Here is a 26,589-nt window from a genome sequence, read left to right as displayed (position 1 = left end):
AATAAGATTTTTTTCCTCACCCCTATTAGTTAGTATATTAAGTGTTTATGGTATAAAATATTTGTAATTGTTAGTGTAAAGGGAATGCATTTATTATTAATCATAATTTTTGTGTCTACACAGAATTCATTGCACTCTCTGATGTCCAACCTAAGTGCCTCCAATCCGTTCTTTGTTCGCTGTGTTAAACCCAACAACAACAAGGTATGTGTCAAACACACAGACATCTATTCATTAGAGGTCCGCCACCTGACTAGAGCGCAAAAAGAACCTGTTAAACTGGACTGGGTTTGGTCAAATTTGGGTATAATCTCTTGAGTAAAAGCCTGTGAAATCTGTGCATCAGGGTCCTCAGACTATTTTGTTCCCAAATTACAGCTAAATTCACTCACACATATACACAGGCACTGAAACACACTCTTGTCACAGTTGTCATCATGATCGTACATATGTTCCACTCATTCCACCCCTCACATAGGCCGGCAGTTCTGTTTTATTGTTAAACACAGTGAGAGATGCTATATATGGGTGTATTCATTCAGTAGTAAATTAGAGGAGATTAGACATTATAGAGTCAGAATGGAGATTTAAGACCCCTTTGAGAGAGACTGTCACACTCTCTACACACTTGTCCATTCAGTCCACTCTGGACCTGAGGCCATTCAGCAGACTGCCCATTAACTCAAAAGCAGATGTCAGGCTGCATGCGTGTTTTGTGTTTTTGTATTGGAAACAACTAAAAAGTTAGTAATTTAGGTTTGAAATAACATAAGGGTGAGTAAATATGACAGAATTGTAATTTGTTGAGTTGGAGTTTTATTGTCATTTAACCATATGCAGATGCAATATAATTATGAGATGTTGTTTCTCACAGACCACACTGTATAGATAAAACAGACAATTGTTTTTTCACCATACACATTGAAACAATTAAACAATGAGACATGGCCAGATATGAAAATTTATACAGATTACACATTAAAACATTATGATGCATCATACAATATTTTAAGCAGTGTTCCAGGATATAGAATAGCAGCAATTCCGGTTTATAATCTTTTCTATTGTCGTTAATGTGTTCGTGTGTGTGTGTGTGTGTATGTGCATATGTGTATAGTTACTTGTATCAGTTCTATACTGCACATAGTACCTCTTAGTGTTGAGGATTTTGTCAGCTTGTGGGAAAAAGCTATAGAACAATCTGGCAGCAACCTAGCTCAGATACTCCTATACATTCTGCCAGAGGGAAGAAGATTAAAGAGGCTGTGTGATAGGTGGTAAGGGTCATTCACAATCCTGGAGGCCCTCCCTGCACACCGTGCATGATAGATCTCCTGGATAGAATCAAGAGAGACCTGGTGATCTTTCCAGATGCATTCACTATCCGTTGTAGAGTCTTGTGATCTAAGGCACTGCAATTTCCGTACCAGACAGTGATGCCGCTAGTTAGAACACTCTCAATGGTGCCCCTTTAGAATGTTGATAAGATGGGAATCGGTAGTCTTGTTTTCTTTAGCCGTTGCAGGAAGTGAGGACACTGTTGGGACCTCTTTGTACTCCTAAAAACTTCTGACTCTTTCTACAGTACAATGGTCCCTCCGATATTCAGCGGTGTATGTTCTTGTCCAGCATGGGCCCTTGGTCAAAAGGGCACCAGTGCTCCGCGTGATGGTATTTGAGATGTTGCCTCCAATTTGTACTAACTGAGGTCTCTCAATGAGGAAATCTATGACCCAAAGGAAATATTTGTGGATGAACTATCCCTTTAAAGCTTTTGTTTTGGTCTCTGAAAATGAATGAATTTCAATTTAGCTTTCTTTTATTACTGTATTATTGTGTAGAATATGTACATATGATAGTATATGTAATATAAAAAAGTAGGGCTGCAACTAACGATTATTTTGATAATCGACTACTCTAATGATTCTTAGAATGATTATTCAACTATTCATCATGTGCCTCGACTTGAAAGGTTGTATTAAATGTGCTTACTGACAATAAAGAAGACACAATCATCTTTTAAAAATACTTCTAAATGACATTCACTGAATTACAAGGGGAAAAAAACTTGAATTTATATTAAGTTTAATTCAGCAAAACATTAAATATAAGGCGTGCAAGCCATTTGCGCATCACAAGCCAATCAACTATTTAGCCCTTTTTGGTAAATCGCCCTTTTTCTCGAGGTCTTTTTCTTTTGTGTCTTTAAATTAATACAAAGTGAAAATTGTGCCTCTGTCTCAACGTCACTCTCTCTCTCTTTTCCCTACTTAATTTGAATGTAAACAGCTGGGGTGGCTTCTGCCCTTTTTTACCCATAATACACCTCGTTGCAACACCTCCCTCCCCCATTGTGCACAAATTAGCACAGCATGGCTCTGAGCGCCATGGCAACCAGCTGTATCTGAATGAGACTGGAGGGGTTGGGGTGTGTATGAGTGTAATATGTGTGTGAGCTGACCAGTTGATCACTGGCTAAACTGGGAGTTGCTGACGGTCACAGGATGAGAAAGGACAGGTTTCTGTTCAGTAAGAGATTCAATATTACTAAACTAAGCTTGTGTGTGTGTGTGTGTGTGTGTTTTGAGAAAGAGAGAGTTTCTGCCAGATACATTTTCTCTTTAGAAGAACAGATCTGATGTTTAGACTGATGCTGAGAGTTTTTCCAGATGTATGCATTTCTATTTGACTGCTGCTTTTGTGATGGGGGGGTCAGATATGTCTTTACCTGTTGGGATTTACATCTGTATCGAATGAACATGTTTTGCTTTTTGATGTCTGCAAAATTATGATAACTGCAGTGTTCCGCAAAGTTTCATTATTATTTATTGATTTATTTTTAGAATTGTTTGAAATTGCGAGAATGGCTTGTGATAGTTTGTTAGTTATAGTTATAATTGGTTGAAAATGACAAACACATCAGTAATGTTTCACACAGGGTGCCAAATTGTTTTCCAGCTAAAGTATGTTTATTTACATATGTCATGAAGTTGCACATAAGCTATTTGTGTGTATTCTAAGTTATCTGAGATGTTTAAAGGGAGCGAATTAGAGAGAGAGACTTTATTTTGGACATTAACTCCTGTATTTACTTCCCTTCCCCCATGAAATACACTCACACACACAGTCATAAACACTGACATTGATCCTGTCTGCTGTGACTTGTGCTGCATGTATCAGTATGTTAATTCGTATCTAACAATAATGAATGATTGATGGTCTGTGTGTGGAGGGGGGGTGGGCGGGGTTACAAGGACTTTTTTTTTAGGTTACAAACTAGTATTTACAAGGGTGTTATGCAATAAATGTGGTTTATGAGTATGTTTCTAGTGTCCCCATAATTCAAATCACTTAAAAAAAAAAAACACATAAAATATGTTTTTATTGAAAATTTTAAAATGCAGAATGTTTTTGTGAGGGTTAGGTTTAGGGGTAGGGTTAGGGGATAGAATCTATAGTTCATTCAGTATAAAAATCATTATGTCTGTGGAGAGTCCTCATAAGGATTGCCACACCAATGTGTGTGTGTGTGAGTGAGTGAATGAGTGAGTGAGTGAGTGAGTTGTTATTGAGCTCACTCTCACAGAGCTCCTTCACCACTCATCTCTTCATCTCACTTTCATTCATCAGTCCTTCTAGTTCGTCGCTTCATCCACAGAGATGACATTTAGAAACGTGTATCACAGCGCCCTGTTTCCGATCTCACCCCCACACAGGGTCCAAGGTCACGGGGAAAGGGGGCCCACTTAGTGTTTTTGAAGAATGAATCCACTCAAATTCAACAAATCTATATTTGTAAGCCTGATTTAATGCAGCTAATTTAGATTTAATTCTAACTTTGTAATCTGCTGCTGAAGTACTTTTTAAACAGAGCAGTTAAGAATTAAGATAATTTTTACTGTCCTGGGAATGTTTTAGTGGTAATTCAGAATGTATTTTTCTCTGTTTCTTTCTCTCGCAGATGCCAGATCATTTTGAGCAGTCTGTTGTCCTTAACCAGCTGAGATATTCTGGGATGTTGGAGACTGTTAAGATCAGGCGCTCTGGGTTTCCAGTTCGGAGAACATTCAAGGATTTCTGCTTCAGGTTTGGCCAGAATTTCACCTGAAACATTATGAACATAGTGCTGCAAAAACTGATTATTCTCAAACCTTTGTTTAAGTTGCTTTATTAAGACCCCGATATATTTCCAGAGAAGTTCTTCTGCGTTATTCGTTCAGGTATAAAAATAAGTGTAACAGTATACTGTTTGTGAACATTCAGACACCTGTCACACCACTGTGGGAGGTGTTTAGAGGAGCATTTAAATATGAGGACGCTACATGTGAAACCATAAAAATTTGTTATCAATGACTTTTTGCCTCATTCTATGAGCAGAATTCACATGAGGTCAGTCAAAGAAGCTGTTTTAAACACATGATGATGATTTAAACACGGCCATAATATGCACCGTTTACACTCTATTGTTGTAATTTATGATGACACTGATACTACTGCAAAGATGTATTGATAAAACCGTGTTAAGATATCTTACTATGGGTAGATGTGTGAATTGCTTTTGCTGCAGATGGCACATGAGTGAATGGGCACTTGTGAGTGTTTGAGTAGATTTAATTCCTTTTGTAAACCAATTAAACTAAAAAGAAAATCACATGACATGTTCTTGCAAAATGTCTCTATGGAAACAATAGTATAGATGTAGGTACATTTCCACCAGCTCGCTAATATGCCAGTGTGTTCATGTTGACTGATTTTAATTGACTGAAAACAAACTAAATGAGCTGTCGGCCTCAAGGTAGGTGGAGCTCCAGAACAGCGATGTGAACCAATTGCATTAAGAAGGTGTTTAGCAGATGGCAAGACATTTTCCTAAAAGTTCATCCAGATGAGCTGTTACGAACCACCGAAACTAATGCAAAAACCCTTTCTTTTTGACCAGATTTTGTTCTAAATGACATCACACCTGTTTGTTCTTTGGATTCAACGGAATGGATTTATACATCTTTATATACATTTATATGTCTTTGTTTACACACTAGAGAAAGCGTGTTTAACAGACAGGAATGCATACGATCCATTTTGAGGGTGTGGAAAGACGGAACAGTTTGAAAACACGCGGGATTATAGTGAATTGGATTTCCGAAATCACAACTGGACTCGTTGTCTGCCATCGCCAGAGAGCATAGCAGCCAAAGTTACAATTTTCAAAATTTTTCAGTATTCTCTAAACTCGTAGGCGCCATTATTCTGAATTGCCAGTTTTTGATTATTTACCAAATATGTTAGTCAATATTTTTAATATTTGGAAAGTTTGATATTGTTTGAATATTGGAACAATGAATATAAAATATGTATTTTTTGTTTGACAGGTACTATGTGCTGATGAGAGACGCGGCTTTGTCAGATGACCTCAAGGGGCGATGTGAACTCCTGCTGCAGCTCTATGACAACAACAGTGCTGAATGGCAGCTGGGAAAGACCAAAGTAAGCAACATCATATTGTCATGATGTTCACTTTGAAATCTATTGAAATAAATGTTTCATTTTCAGAGCCCTAAAACTGAACATTACCACAATCCAGTGCTTTTAAAATGCTTTTTAGTGTGTGCGTGTTTGCATGTTGTAATAAAGGACCGGATGCAAATTCACATGAGTGTGTGTATATGTAAAAGACAACATGAAATGTCATTCACAGTGCATTTGTAATGTTATATATTTCCTAGTGAAACTGAATATTCAGCAGGAAATAATGTAGGGTGTATTGTTTTTATTTGTATTTAAAGTGAACCCTTATATTATAAACCTTTTTATAAAATTCATTAACATATCTACTAATTTATTTTACAATCTAAATCTGTCATGACTGGTGGATCTGGTGTTTAGTTTGGCATTTGATTGGTTGCTTTTGTAGGTGTTCTTGAAGGAGAGTTTGGAGCTGCGGTTAGAGAAACAGAGAGAGAAGGAAGTGCTCAAAGCAGCATCTATTATCCAAGCTTATATACTTGGCTACAGCGCACGGTAAACACACTTAAACATGCACATGCATATGCATGCAAATGCACGCTCACTTCCACTTGGTGCCAACACACATATATTATTCTCCCATTCATTCCCACTCTCTCTCTCTCATACTCTTGTAGGAGGCAATACAGACGACTGTTGCAATGCATTGTGGTAATTCAGAAAAGCTTCCGATCATTTTATTGGCGGCGACGCTTCCTGAAGATGCGCTGGGCCACCATCACCTTACAGAAGAGACTCCGAGGTCAAAGGGCACGACGGCTTTGCACTCACCTTCTGGAGGAGAAGAGGAGGAGAGAAGAAGAGGAGAAGAGGAGGAAAGAAGAAGAGGAGAAGAGGAGGAGAGAAGAAGAGGAGAAGAGGAGGAAAGAAGAAGAGGAGAAGAGGAGGAGAGAAGAAGAGGAGAAGAGGAGGAGAGAAGAAGAGGAGAAGAGACGAAGAGCAGAACAGGAGGCGCTAGAGAGGTGGGCCCAACATGCATGTCTTTGTATAATCCATATGTTACATATAGCAGAATAAGTAGAATGTACTTCTATACAATAATTAATATAAGAAATTTGACAAAATGTTAGTTATTCTGTATTATTTTATACCAACATTTGTGTTACTCGTGTTTATTTCTAAGTTGCTAATATTTTTTAATGTTGTCTTGATTGTCAGAGAAAGACAGCAGCTGGAGTTGGAGCTCCTGGCACGAGCGGTTAGTGAAATGTTTTTCAAATCCATAACCAAAACCTTTACCATAACCATTTACCAACCATAACCAATATTTATAGGCTAGCTAATTACATTACAATTTAAAAGGTCTACAGATACGAAACCTTTATTTCCCATTTATTAAATTCTCATTTGATATGTAACCTCAGTGGCAGAAAATATTAGATGTGATGAACTGATACAAAAATTCAGGTACAAGTAACCTGAAAAATGTGCTTTAACCCTTTAAGCTTGCCGGCGGGGCCGCAAGAAAAAAATTATCAAAACATTAATAACTACAGTCTTGACCAATAAAAAATATGTATAGTTTGAAAGCTTAGAGGCTCTGCTTTCCACTGCATGGAGGCATTATAAACAATACTGGTTTAGTGCTTTGAAATGTGCAGACAAATCAGAAGTGTTCTGTTTTAATAATTTATAAAAAAAAACATTTGCACTATAAATATTGTAGTCAGTAAAAACATCAATCTCATCAAATAGCCATTGTGTCATAGGTTGTTGGAAAGCTCTCAAAGAGTAGAATACAAACAGCCTATTTGTTTTACTCACAGACAAAAATATAGCGAGTATTAGCTAAGTATATGTCTTTGACAATTATGTTGGTGTTGCTTGTATGCCGCGTTTTGGCTGATAACTTCACAAAAAATAAACGAAACTTAAAAAATCACATTGCATTACTTAGAGGAGGTGATTATTTTTCAAACAAGCCCACACAAAAGGTAATCAGCTGCATAGACCATTAGATAATCCACATGAAGCACAATGTTACATATGGCCACCAAGAGATGGTGCCAAGTACATTACATAAACTCAATGATGCTGACTTATTGAGTCAAAAGGCATTCATTCTGTGAATTCTCATGACTAAAATCGTGTCTTCATGCTATGCATGCATTTAGTCATTGTAGCGTTTGCATGTGTAATTAGTTCCTAAGTACAATTATTATGTTTTATTTGTTTTGAGAGTCTTTTGGCACATGAAGATGTTTTTGGACACTATGATTATTTTTGTAATGCTATAACTTTTGATTGCTTTGTCATATCAACACAAACATTTTCTCTGATACAGTTGACATGATAATTGTATCTGACAAAATGTTTTTTCTGAGTCACCTTATTTACACCGAGAGATATGTAAGTCAAATAAGAAAAACATTTGGCAAAACATTTTTATGATTTTGTTTTTCAGCAGTTTCTTAGGCTGAAATTAACAGAATGTATCATAATCTATATCATTAATACATGTGGAAATTTTTCTTTACCATGATACCAAACACAATTTGTTTTTATTAGTTTAAATAAAATTGTATCGAGTTATACTCGAAATCTTTAAAAACACCTTCAGAGTTTAAAGGGTTAAGTGGTACACTCTTATCTAACTTGATTTTATTCAAGTCTAAAATCATTTTTAATATTGTCTAAATCAACTTAATTGCATTAGGTTACACTAATAATAAAGATATTTTACTGCAGTTGTCAGATCTGGTAGAAATAGCTCCTAAATGTAACAACCGCACATTTCCACTTTCAGTGGATTGAGTAATGCAGACTTTACTATCCTGTATGCAGGCGGAGGAGGCTCGAATATTGGAAGAGATTCAAAAGGAGGAGATTCAAAATGTCTTACCTGAAAGTACCACACCAGACAGTATTTCACCTGACACTGTCCCATCTGAGTCTGACCTTGTACCAGAGCGGTCATTGGCAGAGAATGTGTTCGACAAGGTGTCTGTGAGCGAGGCAAACGAAGCATCACAGGTGGAGGAAATATTGCGTTTGGAGCGTGAGATTGAAGATCTGCGACGGCAGAAGGAGGCTCAGGAGCAGAGTCTGACTGAGCAGTCGATGCAGCGTCTGCAGTGGCTTCGCGATCAGGAGCTGCGCAGGCTTGAAGAGGAGGCCTGCAAGGCTGCTCAACAGTTCCTCACCTCGCTCAACTTCGACGAGATCGATGAATGCGTACGCAACATTGAGAGCTCACTGGGGGAGTCTGGTGGCTCACAGCAGGGGAGTGAAAGAGGTGAGGATGAAGAGGAAGTGGATGAAGGCCTCGGGGTGGAGGAAGATGGATTTAAAGACTCGCCGAATCCCAGCGAGCATGGCCACTCTGATGGGCAGCGTACCAGCGGAATACGCACCAGTGACGATTCCTCAGAAGAAGATCCTTATGCTAATGATCGTATGCCTCCACCACCTGTTCCACCCACCATCATACCCTCAGCCTATCACGGTCTATCCTCCAGCAGCAGCTCCGCCTACTCTCATGTGGTTCAGGAGGGGGAGGCGGAACTAATCCCACCAGATGAAGACTCTGATTATGATGCAGATGATTATGATGAGGGTGGCATTAACATGCAACCTCCCAGCCTCCCACCTCTCAATGACCACTGGTCACGTGACCACCGCAGCTCCTTTGCAACAAGCACCAGTGTCAGCTCAGGGGCGTATCGCTTCAGTTCTGAGGGGCAACAGTCTTCAGTGAGTAAATCAAGCATGTTCTTTAACCCAAAAATGAAAATTCTCTCATCATTTACATCCCAAATATTTATGACTTTCTTTCTTCTGCAGAACCCAAACAAAGATTTTTAGAAGAATATCTCAGCTCTGTAGGTCCATACAATTCAAGTGAATGGGGGTTTAACATTTTTATGTTTCAAAAAGCACATAAAGGCAGCATATAAGTAATCCAAACGACTTCAGTGGTTTAATCCATGTCTTCTTAAGCGATCCAATTTGTCTCGGGTGAGAACAGACCAAAATGTACCTCAATTTACACTATAAATCTTGACATCTGCAGTCTCTTTGGTGATCATGATTTCAAGCTCTATAAAACTTCCTAGCGCCATCTAGCACTCTGCGCATGCATCAAGCATTCGAGCTTGAAATCATGATCGTGCCTAGAGACTGCAATGGCAAGATGTACAGTAAAAACGTCTAGGTTACTGTGGTAACCTCTGTTCCCTGGTGGAGGGAACGTGATGTTGTGTCGAGTGAAGCAACACTAGGGGACTTATTTGAAGGCCTCGGTTACCTCTGAACTTGAGAAAAGGCCAATGAGAAATTGGCAGACAGAATTTGCATGTCCCTCCCCCGGACATACGGTTATAAAAGGTGGCAATCATGTGTCTGTCCATTCAGGTTTTGCACTGAGGAGCCGAGAGTAAGGTTCGGCCATAGCAGTGGCTCAGTTCAGTATCGTGGCCAGGGGGACACAAAGTCTTGTTCCGTCCATCAGGGAATGGAGGTTACAACAGTAACGTAGACATTTCCCATCTGTCGCTCACTTCGATTTTGTGTAAAGTGAAGCAACACTAGGGGTCCCTATTCAATCACGCCATGTGCTGAACCGTGTACGTGTGCTGCTGATGCAGGTGCGGGCAGGTATTTGCGTACCAAAGTGACAGGCTGCGTCAGACTGCACGTACCCTTCCCCAACACCCCATAAAATCGTCATAAACTTTTTAGGTTCCCGACACCCCGAAGGGGAACAAAGCTACGTGCCAAGCATGGGAGCAGGCCACGCTAGCCACGCCTTTTCTCTCTCTATGTTTCTCGCATAGAGTTAAAGCAGCTGGGGCCATCTTAGCGCTATCACACGCATAGGGGAAGGTGTTCTTTTCCAACTCCTATTCTTTCCGGGTGGAAAAGACCCCGCAGAGACCACCACTTGCCCAGGCTGGGGGGAGGTTAGGAGTGTCGAAATACATCACATGGGTTTTCAGAGAGCGTTCTCTTTCCGCTGTCCACCAAAGCAGACAAAGAGCTGCTCAGAACATCTAAAGCTCTGCATGTGGTCCACATAGGTATGCAAAGCACGCACCAGACACACCAACGACAAGGCTGGGTCTGTCTCGTCCTGGAGCAGCGCTTGCAGGTTCAATACCTGGTCCCTGAAGGGAGTCGTAGGAACCTTGGGCACGTAGCCCGGTCGCGGTCTTAGGACGACATGGGTGTACTCCAGGCAGGTGTCGCTGACAGAGAACGCTTGCAGGTCCCCAACCCTCTTGATGGAAGCGAGCGCGATCAGGAGGGCCGTCTTCAAGGAGAGGACTTTGAGCTCGACTGATTCTAGCGGCTCGAAGGGGGGTCTCTGAAGGCTTGAAAGGACCATGGAGAGATCTCATGAGGGGAACAGGCATGGCCTGGGAGGATTCAGCCTCCGGGCACCTCTAAGAAACCTGATAATCAGATCGTGCTTCCCTAGGGACTTACCGTCCACTGCGTCATGGTGAGCCAATATGGCTTCTATATAAACATTTAAGATAGAGGGGGACAGCCTCCCCTTCAACTTCTCTTGCAGAAACGAGAGCACTGACCCGACTGTGCATCTCTGTGGGTCTTCAGACCGGGAAGAACACCAATTTGTGAACAAGCACCACTTTAGGGTAAAGTTGCCTGGTAGAGGGAGCTCTTGTTGGTCGTGTCTATGACAGCAGGTGGTAGGCCACTTAGATCTTCCGCATCCCATCCAGGGGCCAGACATGGAGGTTCCAGAGGTCTGGGCACAGATGCCAGAGGGTGCCCCATCCCTGAGAAGAAGGTCCTTCCTCAGGAGAAAGGAGTGAGGAGTGTGAGATCCGAGAACCAAGTCCATGTGGGCCAGTAGGGGGCCACCAGAGTGACTTGTTCCTTGTTCTCCCTGACCTTGCACAGCATCCGTGCAAGTAGGCTCACAGGGGAAATGTTTATTTGCACAGCCCCCGGGGCCAGCTGTGTGACAGCGCGCCTGTCCCGAGGGGAGCCTCCACTAGGGAGTACAAGAGCGGGCAGTGGGAGGTCTCTTGGGAAGCGAACAGGTCTATCTGTGCTTTGCCGAACCACTCCCAAATCAGCTGGACAACCTGGGGGTGGAGCCTCCACTCTCCGCTGAGTGTACCTATATTGACTCTTTGCATATATTGAATGTTTTTGCCAATAAAAGCCTTTCAAACTTATGAAATGCTTATCATTGTTTTCCAGTATACCATAGAAACATGTTAAATTATCTACAAATACTGAAGCAGCAAACTTTGCAAAATACAAAATTGACGTCACTGCCAGTACTTTTGGCCACGGCTGTAGGCAGTTGATGTGCCGGCGGCTGCATGTCCGATGCACATAGAGCCCCAACCCTGTTTGGAGGCATCTGTGGTGACCAGAACGCGTCGGGACACCTACTGTATGGGGACTCCTGTCCGCAGAAAACAGAGGTCTGTCCTGGGTTGGAAAGTCTGGCGGCAGGGGGGGTGATGAACACACAGTACGTACCGCGGCGCCATGCCCATCTCGGGACTCCAGTCTGAAGCCAGTGCTGAAGCGGTCTCATATGCATCAACCCCAGTGACGTGACCACCACGGAGGATGCCATATGCCTCAGGAGCTTCTGGAATTGTTTTAGAGGGACCGGTGTGCCTGTCTTGAATAAGGTGAGGCATTTCAGCACCGATTGAGCATGCTTGTTGGTGAGGCGCGCTGTCATTGAGTCTAGACAGCCCTAGCCCTAGACAGCTGAGGTTCCTGAGCACCTGGTCCCTGTGGGCGCACAGAGACTCTCAAGAGTGAGCTAGGATGAGCCAGTCGTCAAGGTAATTGAGTATACGAATGCCCACTCCCCTTAGCGGGGCAAGGGCTGCCGCTGCGACCTTCGTGAAGACGCGAGGGGACAGGGACATGCCAAAGGAGAGGACTTTGTACTGATACACCTGGCCATCGAACGTGAACCATAGGAAGGGTCGGTGTCGAGCCAAGATAGAGACATAAAAGTATGTGTCCTTCATGTCTACCACTGCAAGCCAATCTTGATGCCAGATGCGAGTTAGAATGTGTCTTTGTGTGAGCATTTTGAATGGGAGTTTGTGTAAGGCCCAGTTGAAAACTCACAAGTCCAAGATCGGACGTAAGCCGCCGCCTTTCTTGGGTACGATGAAGGGCTGTAGAAACCCTTCTTTATCTCAGCTGGAGGGACAGGCTGTATCGCGTCTTTGAGTAAAAGGGTCACGATCTCCACACGCAGGGTGTTGACGTCTTCGCCATGCACAGAGGTAAAGCGGACCCTGCTGAAAGGGGAGAGGGGCCTGGTGAACTGAATCGCGTAGCCGAGTTGGATGATCCTGGCCAACCAGTGCAATGGGTTGGGAAGTGAGAGCCAAGCTCTGTGCGAGGGGCACTAAGGGGACAATTGTATTTGACGTACCTGGCGAGGCTTTGCAGTGCGGCGGAGCAGGTAGTGGCATCGGGAGGCAAAAGAAAATACCTTTTATATGAAGATTCTCCTCTCGGCCCTCTACTGGGGGATGAGTGTTCTGCTTACCAGCTCCAGAGCAAACGTCTCGTTCCCTGGGTTGTCCGTCTCAGGAACACTTGGGAGCCTTCCGGGTCCTTGAGGACTTTCGGGAGACGGGGGCGTGCGCTTCCTACGGGGTGCTTGACGCTGTGGCTGAGAGCTGGTCCCAGGTTGATGCGGAGCTGCCTGACGTTTGGAAGCCGCAGGAGAACGCCCTCGGCGAGCACACGGAGCACTGCCCGCGGCGGTGGGGCATTATGTGGGAAATGGCCTCCGTCTGTTTCTTCACGCTGAGAACTGCTAGGCGAAGTCGTTAACGGTGTCAACGAATGTTGGTGTCGGAGACGGGGTGTTGAGGAAGCATTCTTTGTCTACATCCCGCATCTCGACCAGGTTTAGCCATAGACCACGAGGGTGGCCATTGCCTGCCTGAGTGTCCGCACTGTGACCTTTGTGGCCCTGAGGGTGAGGTCGGTCGCAAAGCGCAGTTCCTGCAACACATCAGGGTCTGGACTACCCAATTGCAGATCTTTGAGTGCCTTGGCCTGGTGAACTTGCAGTAGGGACATTGATGCAAGGTGGGGGCGTTCTGTCCAGTGGCACTGTAGGCTTTGGTGGTCAGTGAAGATGTCAACATACAGGCCTTGGAGGGGAGCACCTGGCAATCCCGCCAGGTGGCGGTGTTCTCGGGACACAGGTGGATCGCAACAGCTCTGTCCACCCGGGGGACCTCCCCGCCGTCTAGGGTAGTGAGAGTGGATGAGCGAGGAGGTCAGTTGCAGGGAGTGAAAGGTGCCCTCCATGACCTTGTCAGCTCATCATGCACCTCCGGGAAGAAAGGAACCGGCGGGGGTATGTCAGCCATCTGGGCATCAGCCTCAGACTGGGCGTGCTGACCCGAAGGCGGCAGTCTAGTCGAGTCTTCCACGTCAGATGCTGGAACACCCTCAGATGCAGCGGCGAACTCATCATCCAGCTCGGGGGGCTCGAGGGAGTAAACAGACTGGCCTTGAGGCGAGCCGCTCTCACCTCGAGCCTGGCCCGTGCCGTGGGGTGGGTGGATCGTGGGGATATACCGGGCGAAACCAAGCCCGCTGCCATCCCTAAATTGCCTCCATCACCAGCTGGGTCATCATCAATCCCGTGGGAAGAAGGAGCGAGACAGGGGGGGTGGCTGGAGTGACGTTCCTCCTTAAGAAGGAAAGCCGTGACCGCAACGTTGCCACGGTGAGGTTCTCGTAGTGAGAACACGAATAATCCACAAATGCTGCCTCAGTGTGATTGCTGCCCAGACACACGAGGCAGCGCCTGTGACCATCAGGAGCGTAGAGAAATCGACCGCATCCAGGAACAACACAGGGGCGGGAGGGCATCTTTATAAAGATGCGTCCTGAAAAGGACGTTCTACGCCTGCCGTGTATTTGCTGTTTTAAAGAAAATAAGCTCTTTGAAATATTCTATTTTAGTAGCACTGTCGAAGCGCCCATGGGCAAAGCTGCACTGCCGTGCAGAGAAGGAAAAAGCCACTGATATGCGCCATAGGATCCAACAGCATAAACTCTGCAGAGGTGAGTAGAACAGTAAGTGATCTCAGCTCTCTGATCACACAAACGCTCTGCTCCGAAGAAGAAATCTGAATGGACAGACGCATGATTCCCTCCTTTTATACCTGTATGTCTGGGGGAGGGACAGTCTGCCAATTTCTCATTGGCCTTTCTCAAGTTCAGAGGTAACCGAGCCCTTCAAAGAAGTCCCCTAGTGTTGCTTCACTCGACACAACGTCGAAGTGAGCGACAGATGGGGAACTGTGTTACATTTTTATCTGTTCTCACCCAAAATTGATTGGATTTCTTCAGAATACATGGATTAAACCACTGGAGTCTTGTGGATTATATTTATGCTGCTTTTTTTACTTTTTGGAGCTTGAAAGTGTTGGACCCAATTCACTTGCATTGAATGGAATTACAGAGCTGAGGCATTCTAAAAATCTTTGTTTATGTTCTGCAAAAGACACATCTGGGATGGCATGAGGGTGAGTAAATGATGAGAGAATTTAGATTTTTGGGAGAAATATTCCTTTAAGAATTAACAATATTGCAATCAGCATCATAAGGAAGAGGTATTAAAGGGATTGTCATAATTTGTTCAGCCTCTCGTTGTTTTAAACCTGTATGATATTCTTCATTTCATGGAACACAATAGGAGATGTTAGGCAGAAAGTTAGACTCAGTCATCATTCACTTTCATTGCAATGAAAGGGAATGGTGACTCAGGGCTAACATCTCCTTTTGTATTCTACAAAAGAAAGAAAAAAAAAAGAAAGACATTTGGAACAACATGAGGGTGAGTAAAGAATTAAACAGTTTTCATTTTGGGGTGAACTATCCCTTTAAGGATAATGATGATGCTAAATACCACACAGAACAGAATACAAGGATCAAAATAAAGGGTAAATGTCAGGAAATGTTCTTTGCATCGTTAAACAGACTTACATGGCTATATTTATATAAGTAATAAGTCTACTTGGCTTGGTACACATGTGTGGTTACTGGCTAAAATTCTGGTCAACTTACTGGTCTTACATGAGTATTAATATTATACACAAGAGTATTCAGAGATTTTACACAGGAGTCTTGCATATACACCAACTCATGCATTATACCAGTGTTTGCTGATTGTATATTCCTGTGTGTTTCTTTCTTTCAGTTTGAGGACAGTGAGGATGACTTTGATAGGTTTGACACAGATGATGAATCATCTTATCGGCGGGATTCTGTTTATAGCTGTGTCACTCTCCCCTACTTCCACAGTTTCCTTTATATTAAAGGTAAAAACAAAATAATAATATATATACAGTGGGTACGGAAAGTATTCAGACCCCCTTAAATTTTTCACTCTTTGTTATATTGCAGCCATTTGCTAAAATCATTTAAGTTCATTTTTTTTCCTCATTATTGTACACACAGCACCCCATATTGACAGAAAAACACAGAATTGTTGACATTTTTGCACATTTATTAAAAAAGAAAAACTGAAATATCACATGGTCCTAAGTATTCAGACCCTTTGCTGTGACACTCATATATTTAACTCAGGTGCTGTCCATTTCTTCTGATCATCCTTGAGATGGTTCTACACCTTCAATTGAGTCCAGCTGTGTTTGATTATACTGATTGGACTTGATTAGGAAAGCCACACACCTGTCTATATAAGACCTTACAGCTCACAGTGCATGTCAGAGCAAATGAGAATCATGAGGTCAAAGGAACTGCCTGAAGAGCTCAGAGACAGAATTGTGGCAAGGCACAGATCTGGCCAAGGTTACAAAAAAATTTCTGCTGCCCTTAAGGTTCATAAGAGCACAGTGGCCTCCATAATCCTTAAATGGAAGACGTTTGGGATGACCAGAACCCTTCCTAGAGCTGGCCGTCTGGCCAAACTGAGCTATCGGGGGAGAAGAGCCTTGGTGAGAGAGGTAAAGAAGAACCCAAAGATCACTGTGGCTGAGCATCAGAGATGCAGTCGGGAGATGGGAGAAAGTTGTAGTAAGTCAAACATCACTGCAGCCATCAACCAGTCGGGGCTTTATGGCCTCTCCTCAGTGCAAGACACATGAAAGCCCGCATGGAGTTTGCTAAAAAACACCTGAAGGACTCCAAGGTGGTGATAAATAAGATTCTCTGGTCTGACATTTTGGCCTTAATTCTAAGCGGTATGTGTGGAGAAAACCAGGCACTGCTCATCACCTGTCCAATACAGTCTCAACAGTGAAGCATGGTGGTGGCAGCATCATGCTGTGGGGGTGTTTTTCAGCTGCAGGGACAGGACGACTGGTTGCAATCGAGGGAAAGATGAATGCGGCCAAGTACAGGGATATCCTGGACGAAAACATTCTCCAGAGTGCTCTGGACCTCAGACTGGGCCGAAGGTTCACCTTCCAACAAGACAATGACCCTAAGCACACCGCTAAAATAACGAAGGAGTGGCGTCACAACAACTCCGTGACTGTTCTTGAATGGCCCAGCCAGAGCCCTGACTTAAACCCAATTGAGCATCTCTGGAGAGACCTGAAAATGGCTGTCCACCAACGTTTACCATCCAACCTGACAGAACTGGAGAGGATCTGCAAGGAGGAATGGCAGAGGATACCCAAATCCAGATGTGAAAAACTTGTTGCATCTTTCCCCAAAAGACTCATGGCTGTATTAGATCAAAAGGGTGCTTTTACTAAATACTGAGCAAAGGGTCTGAATATTTAGGACCATGTGATATTTCAGTTTTTCTTTTTTAATAAATGTGCAAAAATGTCAACAATTCTGTGTTTTTCTGTCAATATGGGGTGCTGTGTGTACAATAATGAGGAAAAAAATGAACTTAAATGATTTTAGCAAATGGCTGCAATATAACAAAGAGTGAAAAATTTAAGGGGGTCTGAATACTTTCCGTACCCACTGTGTATATATATATATATATATATATTATACCACTCTCCCAACACCGTTCCTCTTTTTTTTTGTTTTAAGGGATAGTTCACTCAAAAATGAAAATTCTGTCATCATTTACACACCCTTTAGTTGTTCCAAACTCATATCATTTTCTTTTTTCTGTGGAACTCAAAAGGAGATACAAGACAAAATGTATCTTTTTCCCTATAATGAAAGTGAATGGTGAATAAGGCTAACATTCTGCCTAACATCACCTTTTTTATTTCATGGAGGAAAGTCATATGGGATTGGAACAACATAAGGGTGAGTAAATAATGATAGAATTTTCATTCAACTATCCCTTTTTTTTTACAGTACTTGTAATTCATCTTAATTCTTCAAACTTTTCTGCAGATAATTCAGCTCGAAACTTTTTTGTTTTACAGATCATTTCAGTCTGCTAAGGTTTTTGGTTTTTAATATACATTATACATTTAATACTTTATAATACTTTTTTTAAATATGTATTTATTTAATATGCCAAATATATTTAAGATTAAATCTCTCATTGACTTACATTTATAGTTTGCCATTCAACATATAACCAACCACAAAAATGTAATTTTAATATTTGCATTCTATAGCTATATTGCATTTATTTGCATAGTGAATTGTGATTGGACCTTTTTTTAACATCAATGTAGCCATCTACTGCCACCTTTACACTGCAAAGGTACAGAAGCCGCATTACAGCATGTGATGTTTCTCGTGCATAGCTGACAGAAAAAACTATGATTTTTGAATGTCATAATAACATGCCATTGCTGCTTTCCATTTACTTAAAAACCAAAGCCAAATCTTATCTTAAAATCTTTCTCATTATTTCATATGTGTTGCAGGTGGACTGTTGAACTCGTGGAAGCGTCGCTGGTGTGTGCTGAAAGATGAAACCTTTCTGTGGTTCCGCAGCAGACAGGAGGCTCTCAAACAAGGCTGGCTGCTCAAAAAGGGTGGAGGGTCCTCCACTCTCTCTCGTCGCAACTGGAGACGCCGCTGGTTTGTCCTACGACAGAGCAAACTCATTTACTATGAGAATGATACAGAGGAGCGGATGAAAGGCATGCTGGACATGCACGAAGCCAAGTAAGATCTCAAGGCTTCTGGTCACAAGTCACAAGTCAGATAGATACAAGATAGATAGATTACATTTTTACAATATGAAAGCCTCAATTACTCTCTCTCTCTCTCTCTCTCTCTCTCTCTCTCTCTCTCTCTCTCTCTTCCTGTGGTTCTGTTAGAGAGATTATTGATGTAACAGGAAAGGAGAATGGAATTGACATTGTAATGCCCGAGAGAACATACCACCTCATTGCAGAAACCGCAGAAGATGCCAGGTAAGTGTGTTTATGTGTCTCACTATGCATTTTTATCTCTGCTTGCTTCAGGCCTTTTGATTTTTTAGTTGATCAATAATGTGTAAAACTGTTTGGCTGTCTTTGTGTGATCTGCAGTCATTGGTTCAGTGTGTTGAGTCAGGTGCACACCTCAACAGAACAGGAAATACGAGAGATGAATGATGAACAAGCAAATCCTCAGAATGCTGTGGTGAGTATTACACATACACCTGTACATAGACAGTTATTGACACATTTGCAGACAGTTATTAAGAGTGTTATCCATAAGAACATGAGGCAACATGAGTGTGTGTTTTTCTTAGGGTACGATGGACGTGGGGATGATTGATTCTGTATGTGCTTCTGACAACCCAGAAAAGTAAGCACTCTTACAGATAAATACACACACAATGTTTTCACTCTCTGTTTTAATTTCTTTCTTTCTCTCTTTGTCTTTTCTCCCTCTCTCTCTTTACATTTCTTCCTAAAAGTGTGCGTTAGCAAAAAAGTCAGATTTTGAGTACGCACAAAATATCAGATTTATAAAACCGTACGTATGCCAGAAGCTGTGCATAGTTCCCTTAATAAATCCCTGCTAGCGGAAGATTGTGCGTGCATGCAAGTGATTCATTTGTTTTTTGGAGTGTACAATGCCTGTTTTTACTATGCATATCCTCATCTACATACAATTACCATATGCATTTCACCATCCAAACATGTGATTACTGAGTTTAACGGTACGAGAAACTGTATTATAAGAGATAAAACTAAATGTCACATGTACCCAAAGGTTAGATGTTGCACCATGGAGAAACATTATATGAACTTGTTTTCAAAGAATTTATCTTGAACATATTTTTATCTTTGCAGACATAAATCTAACCTAAGCTAATTTGCTTCTCAGAACACCTTTTAAACAGTTTCAAGGGTATTTTTATTGAAAAGTTAAATATTTAGTACTGTAAACAATATGAAAATTATGAAAACATTTTGTGCAGCATTGTCTGATATCATTGGATTACTAATATTTTATATTTGACTGGTATTTTATATTTTTTTAAAAACAGCTGAACCTCAAATGTACTTTTCATAAGTTTTTATTAGACTAGAATTGGGGTTTCCTTGTGATGAGGGTCAGGATGAAGTGGAGCAGGCTGCATATTTGATGCACATTTTATGTGCATTGCTGTACCTGTTTGCAGCTGTACAATGCTGATTCTGATGAGACATGTCTCTCCAATGGTCCGTTCGACTACTGAATGCAGTGCCTGTCTTATAGCTACTGTCCGTTTTACTGAGACATTTCACGTCAGTCAGAATCAAGTGCGCATAGCATTACAGATAATCTTTATTCAAATGCTGTACTTATCTCAGTACATGATTGCAATAGAACAGAAAATATCTCTAAGAAATTGCCTTTATCTTTACTTTTAGAGCCGGACAGTGCACACATATTCACGGCAAGTTTTATTTTTTTTTAAATCACGATATGTGCATGGAAAATTGCGTACGCACATTTAAAAAAATAAAATTGTGCTTATGCAACGTTTATACATCAGGCCCCAGATCTCAACATCATTAGCCGCTTTTCTACTGTCGGGCCAGTGCGAGCCAGGGCTAACATCTGACCAGCCGGGGCCAATAGCCTCGGACCATGACCCGCAATACCAAAATCGATCTGCATTCCCACCATCGACCCAATAAAATCCTGCGGTACCTACGTCACACACCCACCCTTTTCACAAGCAAGAAGGAAGCTCAAGCTAAGGTTAGTGTTATCTAGTTATCTAGAATATTGAGTTTATATTGTAAACAGCAATATAAGTAAGCATTGACAACTCACCGACTGTAACTGCCATGGTATCAAGAGCGGTCTCTCCACTAACAGCAGGACGATGTCCCAGCACACCGTCTATGAATGTTCACCGAACAATGGAAAGTCATTTATATGGGCACCGCTTTGTTAGTTTTAACGGATTGTACTGTGCTCACATTAATTTTTTTCCTGAACCTGTACCGTTGTGCACTTGATACACAACCTGGTATGTTCGGCGAAACTCCACCTTGGATATTGAACCTGCCTCAATCCCCGGTTGGCCTTGTTTGGCCCAAGGGTAATCTGCAGGCCTTAGGCAAGCCCTGAGGAGGCACGATGAAGGAACGCAACTGGTCCTGGCATGCACTGGCACACCCTCATTTGACCCAATAGTGGAAACGCTGCTGTTTAGTCAGTCTGGGATTACACAAAGAGACAGAAGCAATCGACGCAACCTAAATACATTGAACTGTGGCAAGTTCTCGAAGAAGCTTGGAACAACCTATCTGCCAACAACCTTGAAAAACTGTGCCCAAGTGTACCTATGAGATTTGGTGCTGTTTTAAAGACACAGGGTGGTCACACCAAATATTGATTTAATTTATTTGCTTGTCCTTATACTGTGACACCTTGTAGAGATGTACCAGTTTCTACAAGTGTCTTCAATCTCACTCCATTCTTAGTGGCTGACGTTCAAAAAGCATTAAAAGGACTGGTTCCTGAAAAACCCCCAGGACCTGATCTTATAGAGCCCTATTTCTTAAAATTAGCTGCTGATTGTGTAGCACAGCCTCTAACGTACCTTTTTAACCTTACTTTAGAGAGCAATACTATTCCCAAAATATGGAAATATGCATTTGTTTGTCCATTATTGAAAGGGGGTGACCCGTCAAACTTAAATAATTACAGGCCAATTTCTAATTTGTCTGTTTTGGCCAAAACGCTTGAATCGTTGGTGAGTGATCAGATGAAAGACTTCTTGCATGTACAGGACATTTTATCACCATTTCAGTCGGGTTTTAGGAAAAAACATAGTACCATCACAGCTGCAATGAAGGTGATAAATGACATCTCTGTTGCTCGTGACAAGAAGCAGCACTGTGCATCACTTTTTATTGATTTGTCAAAAGCTTTTGACACGGCTGATCATGATGTTTTAAAGATTAGGCTTCTTAATTCAGGGTTTTCAAAGAAAACTGTATCTTGGTTCTCAAACTATCTTAGTGACAGAACTCAGTGCATTACGCATGATGGTGTTCAAGCTGGTATTTTACCAATCCTAAAAGGGGTTCCATCAAGGCTCTGTATTAGGCCCTCTTTTATTTACTATTTATATAAATAATCTTAATCGGCATGTATTCTGATGCAAACTTTCATTTTTATGCAGATGACACAGTTATTTATTGCTGTGCACCCTCTCTTAAACAAGCCATTGCACATTTACAGAATGCCTTCAATGTGGTCCAAAACACTTTGCTACAGTTGAAACTTGTGCTCAATGCAGACAAAACAAAATGTATGCTTTTCACAGGACATTGGCAAAGACAACAGAATGTTCCCTCAGTGATTACTCTTGATGGACGTGAAATACAGACTGTTACAACTTATAAATATCTTGGTATTGTTATTGATGATTGCCTATCATTTAAGCCTCATGTTCACTGTCTAGTGAGAAAGTTGAGGCTAAAATTCGGTTTTTACTTTCGAAATAAGCTGTGCTTTTCTTTTAAAGTTAAAAAATGGTTAGTGGCATCCACTTTTTTATCTGTGCTGGATTATGGTGAGATATTATATATGCATTCATCTGCTCAATGCCTTCACATGATTGATGCAGTCTATCATGCATCGCTGAGATTTATTACTAATTGTAAAGCTCGCACACACCACTGTGAGCTGTATTCTCGTGTAGGGTGGTCTGCTCTGGCCACACGGAGGCTTTGTCATTGGTATACATTTATATATAAGGCTATTCTTGGTGTGCTCCCATCCTATTTATGTTCACTTCTTATGAAAAAAAGAGCTGGTCATTACTCTCTCCGTTCTCAGGCTGTTGTCTTGTTTTCTGTTCCACATGTCAGTACTGTGTTGGGTAAAAGGCCTTTGTTTATTCTGCTCCCTTTACATGGAATTTGCTGCAGAACAACTTAAAACTTAGTAAATTGATTCCTTTGAGTGTTTTTAAGTTGAGAATGAGATGCTTTGAGTTGGACTCCCTCACATGTCAATGTTTTTATTGAGATTACATTGTAACTGCATAATTGGCTTTCATTTGTGTGTCTTTGTACGTATGTAATGATGTGATGTAATTTTGCTGCCTATCTTGGCCAGGTCTCCCTTGCAAAAGAGATTTTTAATCTCAATGGGTTTTTTTTCCTGGTTAAATAAAGGATAAATAAAAAAATAAAAACTATTAATTGCATACTGCACATAAGTTGATTGATAAATAAAAATTTTCATGCCATTATTTTTAAAAACATCCTCACTACACAGCTGCATAAGACTTTTGCACAGGACTGTCAGTTATTTTTACATTTTCCTGATGGCACATCTGCTTTCAGTTCCAAAGAGATGAGCTAGCTCGAAATTAGTAAGGGAGTAAGCAGGATGATGTACAATAGAGCATCATAATTATGACTTTTAAATACAGAAATGTAAAAAGGAAGATTAGTGGATCTGTGCACTTATTCGTAATTATTACCCAAGAATGGGGACCATAGAAAAAAGGTAAAAAAAAAAAAAAAAAAGGAGACTAATTGTCATTGTGTACAGATTACATTTTTTTTTTTTTTTTCACTATTTCTCTCTCTGCAGGCCAAACTCCTTTGTGATAATTACAGCTCATCGGGTGCTGCATTGCATGGCTGAATCAGCAGAAGAAATGCATCACTGGATTACACTGCTGCAGCGCACTAAAGGAGACACACGCGTACAGGGACAAGAGTTCATTATCAGGGGTAAGATGTTACCTGCTCACAAGTCAAAAGGCATGCTCAGAATCCATTTGTTCATGGTTTGTCTGAAGATTATTTATACAGTCAGGTAAAGTTCTAGCATTTACTACTGGAGTTACAAAAGCCTTCAGAAACATTCTGTATTTATTCAAATCCAGGTGGGCAAATGAATGGAAAGTGTCATTTCTGAATAAAAAGTTCACTCTTACATTGACACCACAGTCAACTTAAACTGCACATCTCTTCAAACTGTGTTTTTAGTTATGAAAATATGTGAACTCTCTTTCTTACTTTTTGTGGTTTTCAGGTTGGCTGTATAAAGAGATTCGGGGCAGCAGTCCTGGCAATCTTAAACTGAAAAAGCGTTGGTTTGTGCTGACTCATAATTCGGTGGATTATTATAAAAGCTCAGAGAGAAATGCCCTGAAATTGGGTTCTTTAGTGCTTAACAGCCTCTGCTCTGTGCTTGTTCCTGATGAGAGGGTCTTCAAGGAGACTGGTTAGCATACACAACCAGCAAACATATACTCAGTGAAAAGTTTACCAACAAAACATTGCATTATACATGAGAAAATCTTTCTTAATCTCTGTCCTGTGTGTTTTGTGTGTGTCTAGGCTACTGGAATGTAAGCGTGTTTGGCCGTAAGCATTCGTACAGGCTGTACTCTAAGCTGCAGACAGAGGCTAGCCGGTGGGCCAGCTCTGTGCAGACCATCATCGACAGCAAACCACTCATGGACACACACACGCAACAACTTTTACAGGACATCAAGGTAAGACACATGTACACATATATGTTCTTATTTTGTAACTATCTCTGGATATGCTGTTGTAATCATGGTTTGTATGTTATGTGAATGTGTTCTTTCAGGAGAACTGTCTGAATTCAGAGGTGGTGGAGCAAATCTATAAGAGGAACCCAATACTGCGATATACACACCACCCTCTGCACACTGCACTGCTGCCCTTACCCTATGGAGACACACAGCACAGCTGTGAGTAACACATACACAAACAAACTGCTTGCACCAGGGTCCGATATTAACGGGGGCTCGTCAGGGCAATGGCGCAAGGGTAGTGCTCATGACAAACGAGAGCCACGAGGACCCAGATTCGAATCCAGTCTGGGTTATGTCTTAATCCCTTATCCCCTCTCTCCCTCAACTTTCCTTTCCCTCTCTTTTGATTGTCCTATAAGATAAAAGACTTAACAGACAAAATCTAAAAACAATAACTGACCTGTAAGATAAAAGGCTTAACAGCCAAAATATACACTCTCCAGCCACTTTATTAGGTACACCTGCACATTACATGTGATCTAATCAGCCAATTGTGTGGCAGCAGTGTAATGTATAAAATCATGCAGATACGGGTCAGGAGCTTCAGTTAATGTTCACATCAACCATCAGAATGTGGGAAAATGTGATCTCAATGATTTAGACTGTGACATGATTTTTGTTGATAGACAGGCTGGTTTGAGTATTTCTGTAACTGCTGATCTCCTGCTACTGACCAGACTGATCTAAGCTGACAGGAATGTGACAGTAACCCAAATAAACATGCATTACAACAGTTCTATGCAGAAAAGCATTTCTGAACACACAACAGGTCGAACATTGAGGCGGATGAGCTGCAGCAGCAGAAGACCTCTCCAGGTACCACTACTGTCAGCTTAGAAAAGGAAACTGAGGCTGCAGTGGGCACAGGCTCACCAACACTGGACAGTAGACATTTGGAAAACATTGCCTGGCAAATCTGACAAATCTGGATATCTGCTGAGGTACACAAATGGTAGGCCCACTGCAGCTTTACAGAAGTGGAACCCAACGTGGTCTTCTGCTGTTGTAGCCCATCTGCCTCAAGGTTCGACATGTGCATTCTGAGATGCTATTCTGCTCACTACAATTGTACATTGTGGTTGGGGCCTTTCTGTCTGCCCCAACCAGCCTGGCCATTCTCCGTTGACCTCTCTCATCAACAAGGCATTTGTCCACAGAACTGCAGCTCACTGGTTTTTTTTTGTTTATCGAGACTTGTGCGTGACAATCCCTGGAGGTTTACAGAAATACTCAGACCAGCCCGTCTGCCACCAACAATCATACCACAGCTGAATCACTGAGATCAAATTTTTCCCCATTCTGATGGTTGATGTGAAAATTAGCTGAAGCTCCTGACCCGTAGCTGCAGGATGTTATACATTACACTGCTGCCACATGATAGTTTCCACTTATTAGATAGTCGCATGAATAAGTAGATGTACAGGTGTACCTAATAATGTGGCCGGTGAGTATATATTATAAAAGAAAAAAAGATATTCACCAGTGTGTGAGCAAATATGCTTCTTAATGTGACAAATGTACATGAATTTCAAAATGTGTTTGTTTTATTTGTAACATATGATCTATTTTAGTATTGTATTCTAGGCATATATATAATTGCATAAATTATGAGATCTAATTATTCTGATTAAACATCTATGTTAATGAATTGTTGAAATTATCAGTTTTTAAGTAAACAAAATGTAAGCATTTGACAAAAATTATGACACATGGTTTTTATCTGGTAAAAAAGTACAACAAAAAAAATAAGAATAAGTGTGTGTGTGTGTGTGTGTGTGTGTGTGTGTGTGTGTGTGTGTGTGTGTGTGTGTGTGTGTGTGTGTGTGTGTGTGTGTGTGTGTGTGTGTTTTTAGCTGACAAAGGGAGAAGCTACAGCACACTTCAGGCTGAAGCCCTGAAGCTCTTCAGTGTTCTTCATCAGTTGGAGGGAGAGGCCAATCCCATACCACACATCCAGAATCTCCTGCAGACAGTTCATGACCTCCGACCTCTTAGGGATGAACTCTTCTGCCAGCTCATCAAGCAGACAGCACACCCCCCAAAGCCAGCTGGACCCGCCCACATCAGTGGCTGGAGAATCATGGCCTGCATGTGCTGCACATTTAGCCCAGCCTCTAGAAGCATCCTTAAATACCTGAAATTCCACCTGAAGAGGTCAGTGTATG

At 41.7% G+C, this 26,589-nt stretch overlaps 1 protein-coding gene across 1 annotated transcript in view; it reads left to right on the top strand.

Moving 5' to 3' along the window:
- LOC127649766 (unconventional myosin-X-like) overlaps positions 1–26,589 on the top strand; it is a 79,725-nt gene that overhangs the window by 40,525 nt on the left and 12,611 nt on the right. Inside the window, exons 19-35 of the mRNA XM_052134994.1 lie at positions 124–204; positions 3,962–4,086; positions 5,370–5,484; positions 5,912–6,018; positions 6,141–6,485; positions 6,682–6,721; positions 8,308–9,216; positions 15,707–15,827; positions 18,324–18,567; positions 18,723–18,818; positions 18,936–19,029; positions 19,142–19,197; positions 23,446–23,588; positions 23,893–24,084; positions 24,201–24,358; positions 24,457–24,580; positions 26,278–26,578. Coding sequence (XP_051990954.1) covers positions 124–204; positions 3,962–4,086; positions 5,370–5,484; positions 5,912–6,018; positions 6,141–6,485; positions 6,682–6,721; positions 8,308–9,216; positions 15,707–15,827; positions 18,324–18,567; positions 18,723–18,818; positions 18,936–19,029; positions 19,142–19,197; positions 23,446–23,588; positions 23,893–24,084; positions 24,201–24,358; positions 24,457–24,580; positions 26,278–26,578 — 3,251 coding nt within the window. The remainder of the gene's footprint in view (positions 1–123; positions 205–3,961; positions 4,087–5,369; positions 5,485–5,911; positions 6,019–6,140; positions 6,486–6,681; positions 6,722–8,307; positions 9,217–15,706; positions 15,828–18,323; positions 18,568–18,722; positions 18,819–18,935; positions 19,030–19,141; positions 19,198–23,445; positions 23,589–23,892; positions 24,085–24,200; positions 24,359–24,456; positions 24,581–26,277; positions 26,579–26,589) is intronic.

Source organism: Xyrauchen texanus, chromosome 9 (assembly GCF_025860055.1).
Source record: "Xyrauchen texanus isolate HMW12.3.18 chromosome 9, RBS_HiC_50CHRs, whole genome shotgun sequence".
NCBI classification, from domain to species: domain Eukaryota; kingdom Metazoa; phylum Chordata; class Actinopteri; order Cypriniformes; family Catostomidae; genus Xyrauchen; species Xyrauchen texanus.
This window is presented reverse-complemented; position numbering and strand designations above follow the sequence as displayed.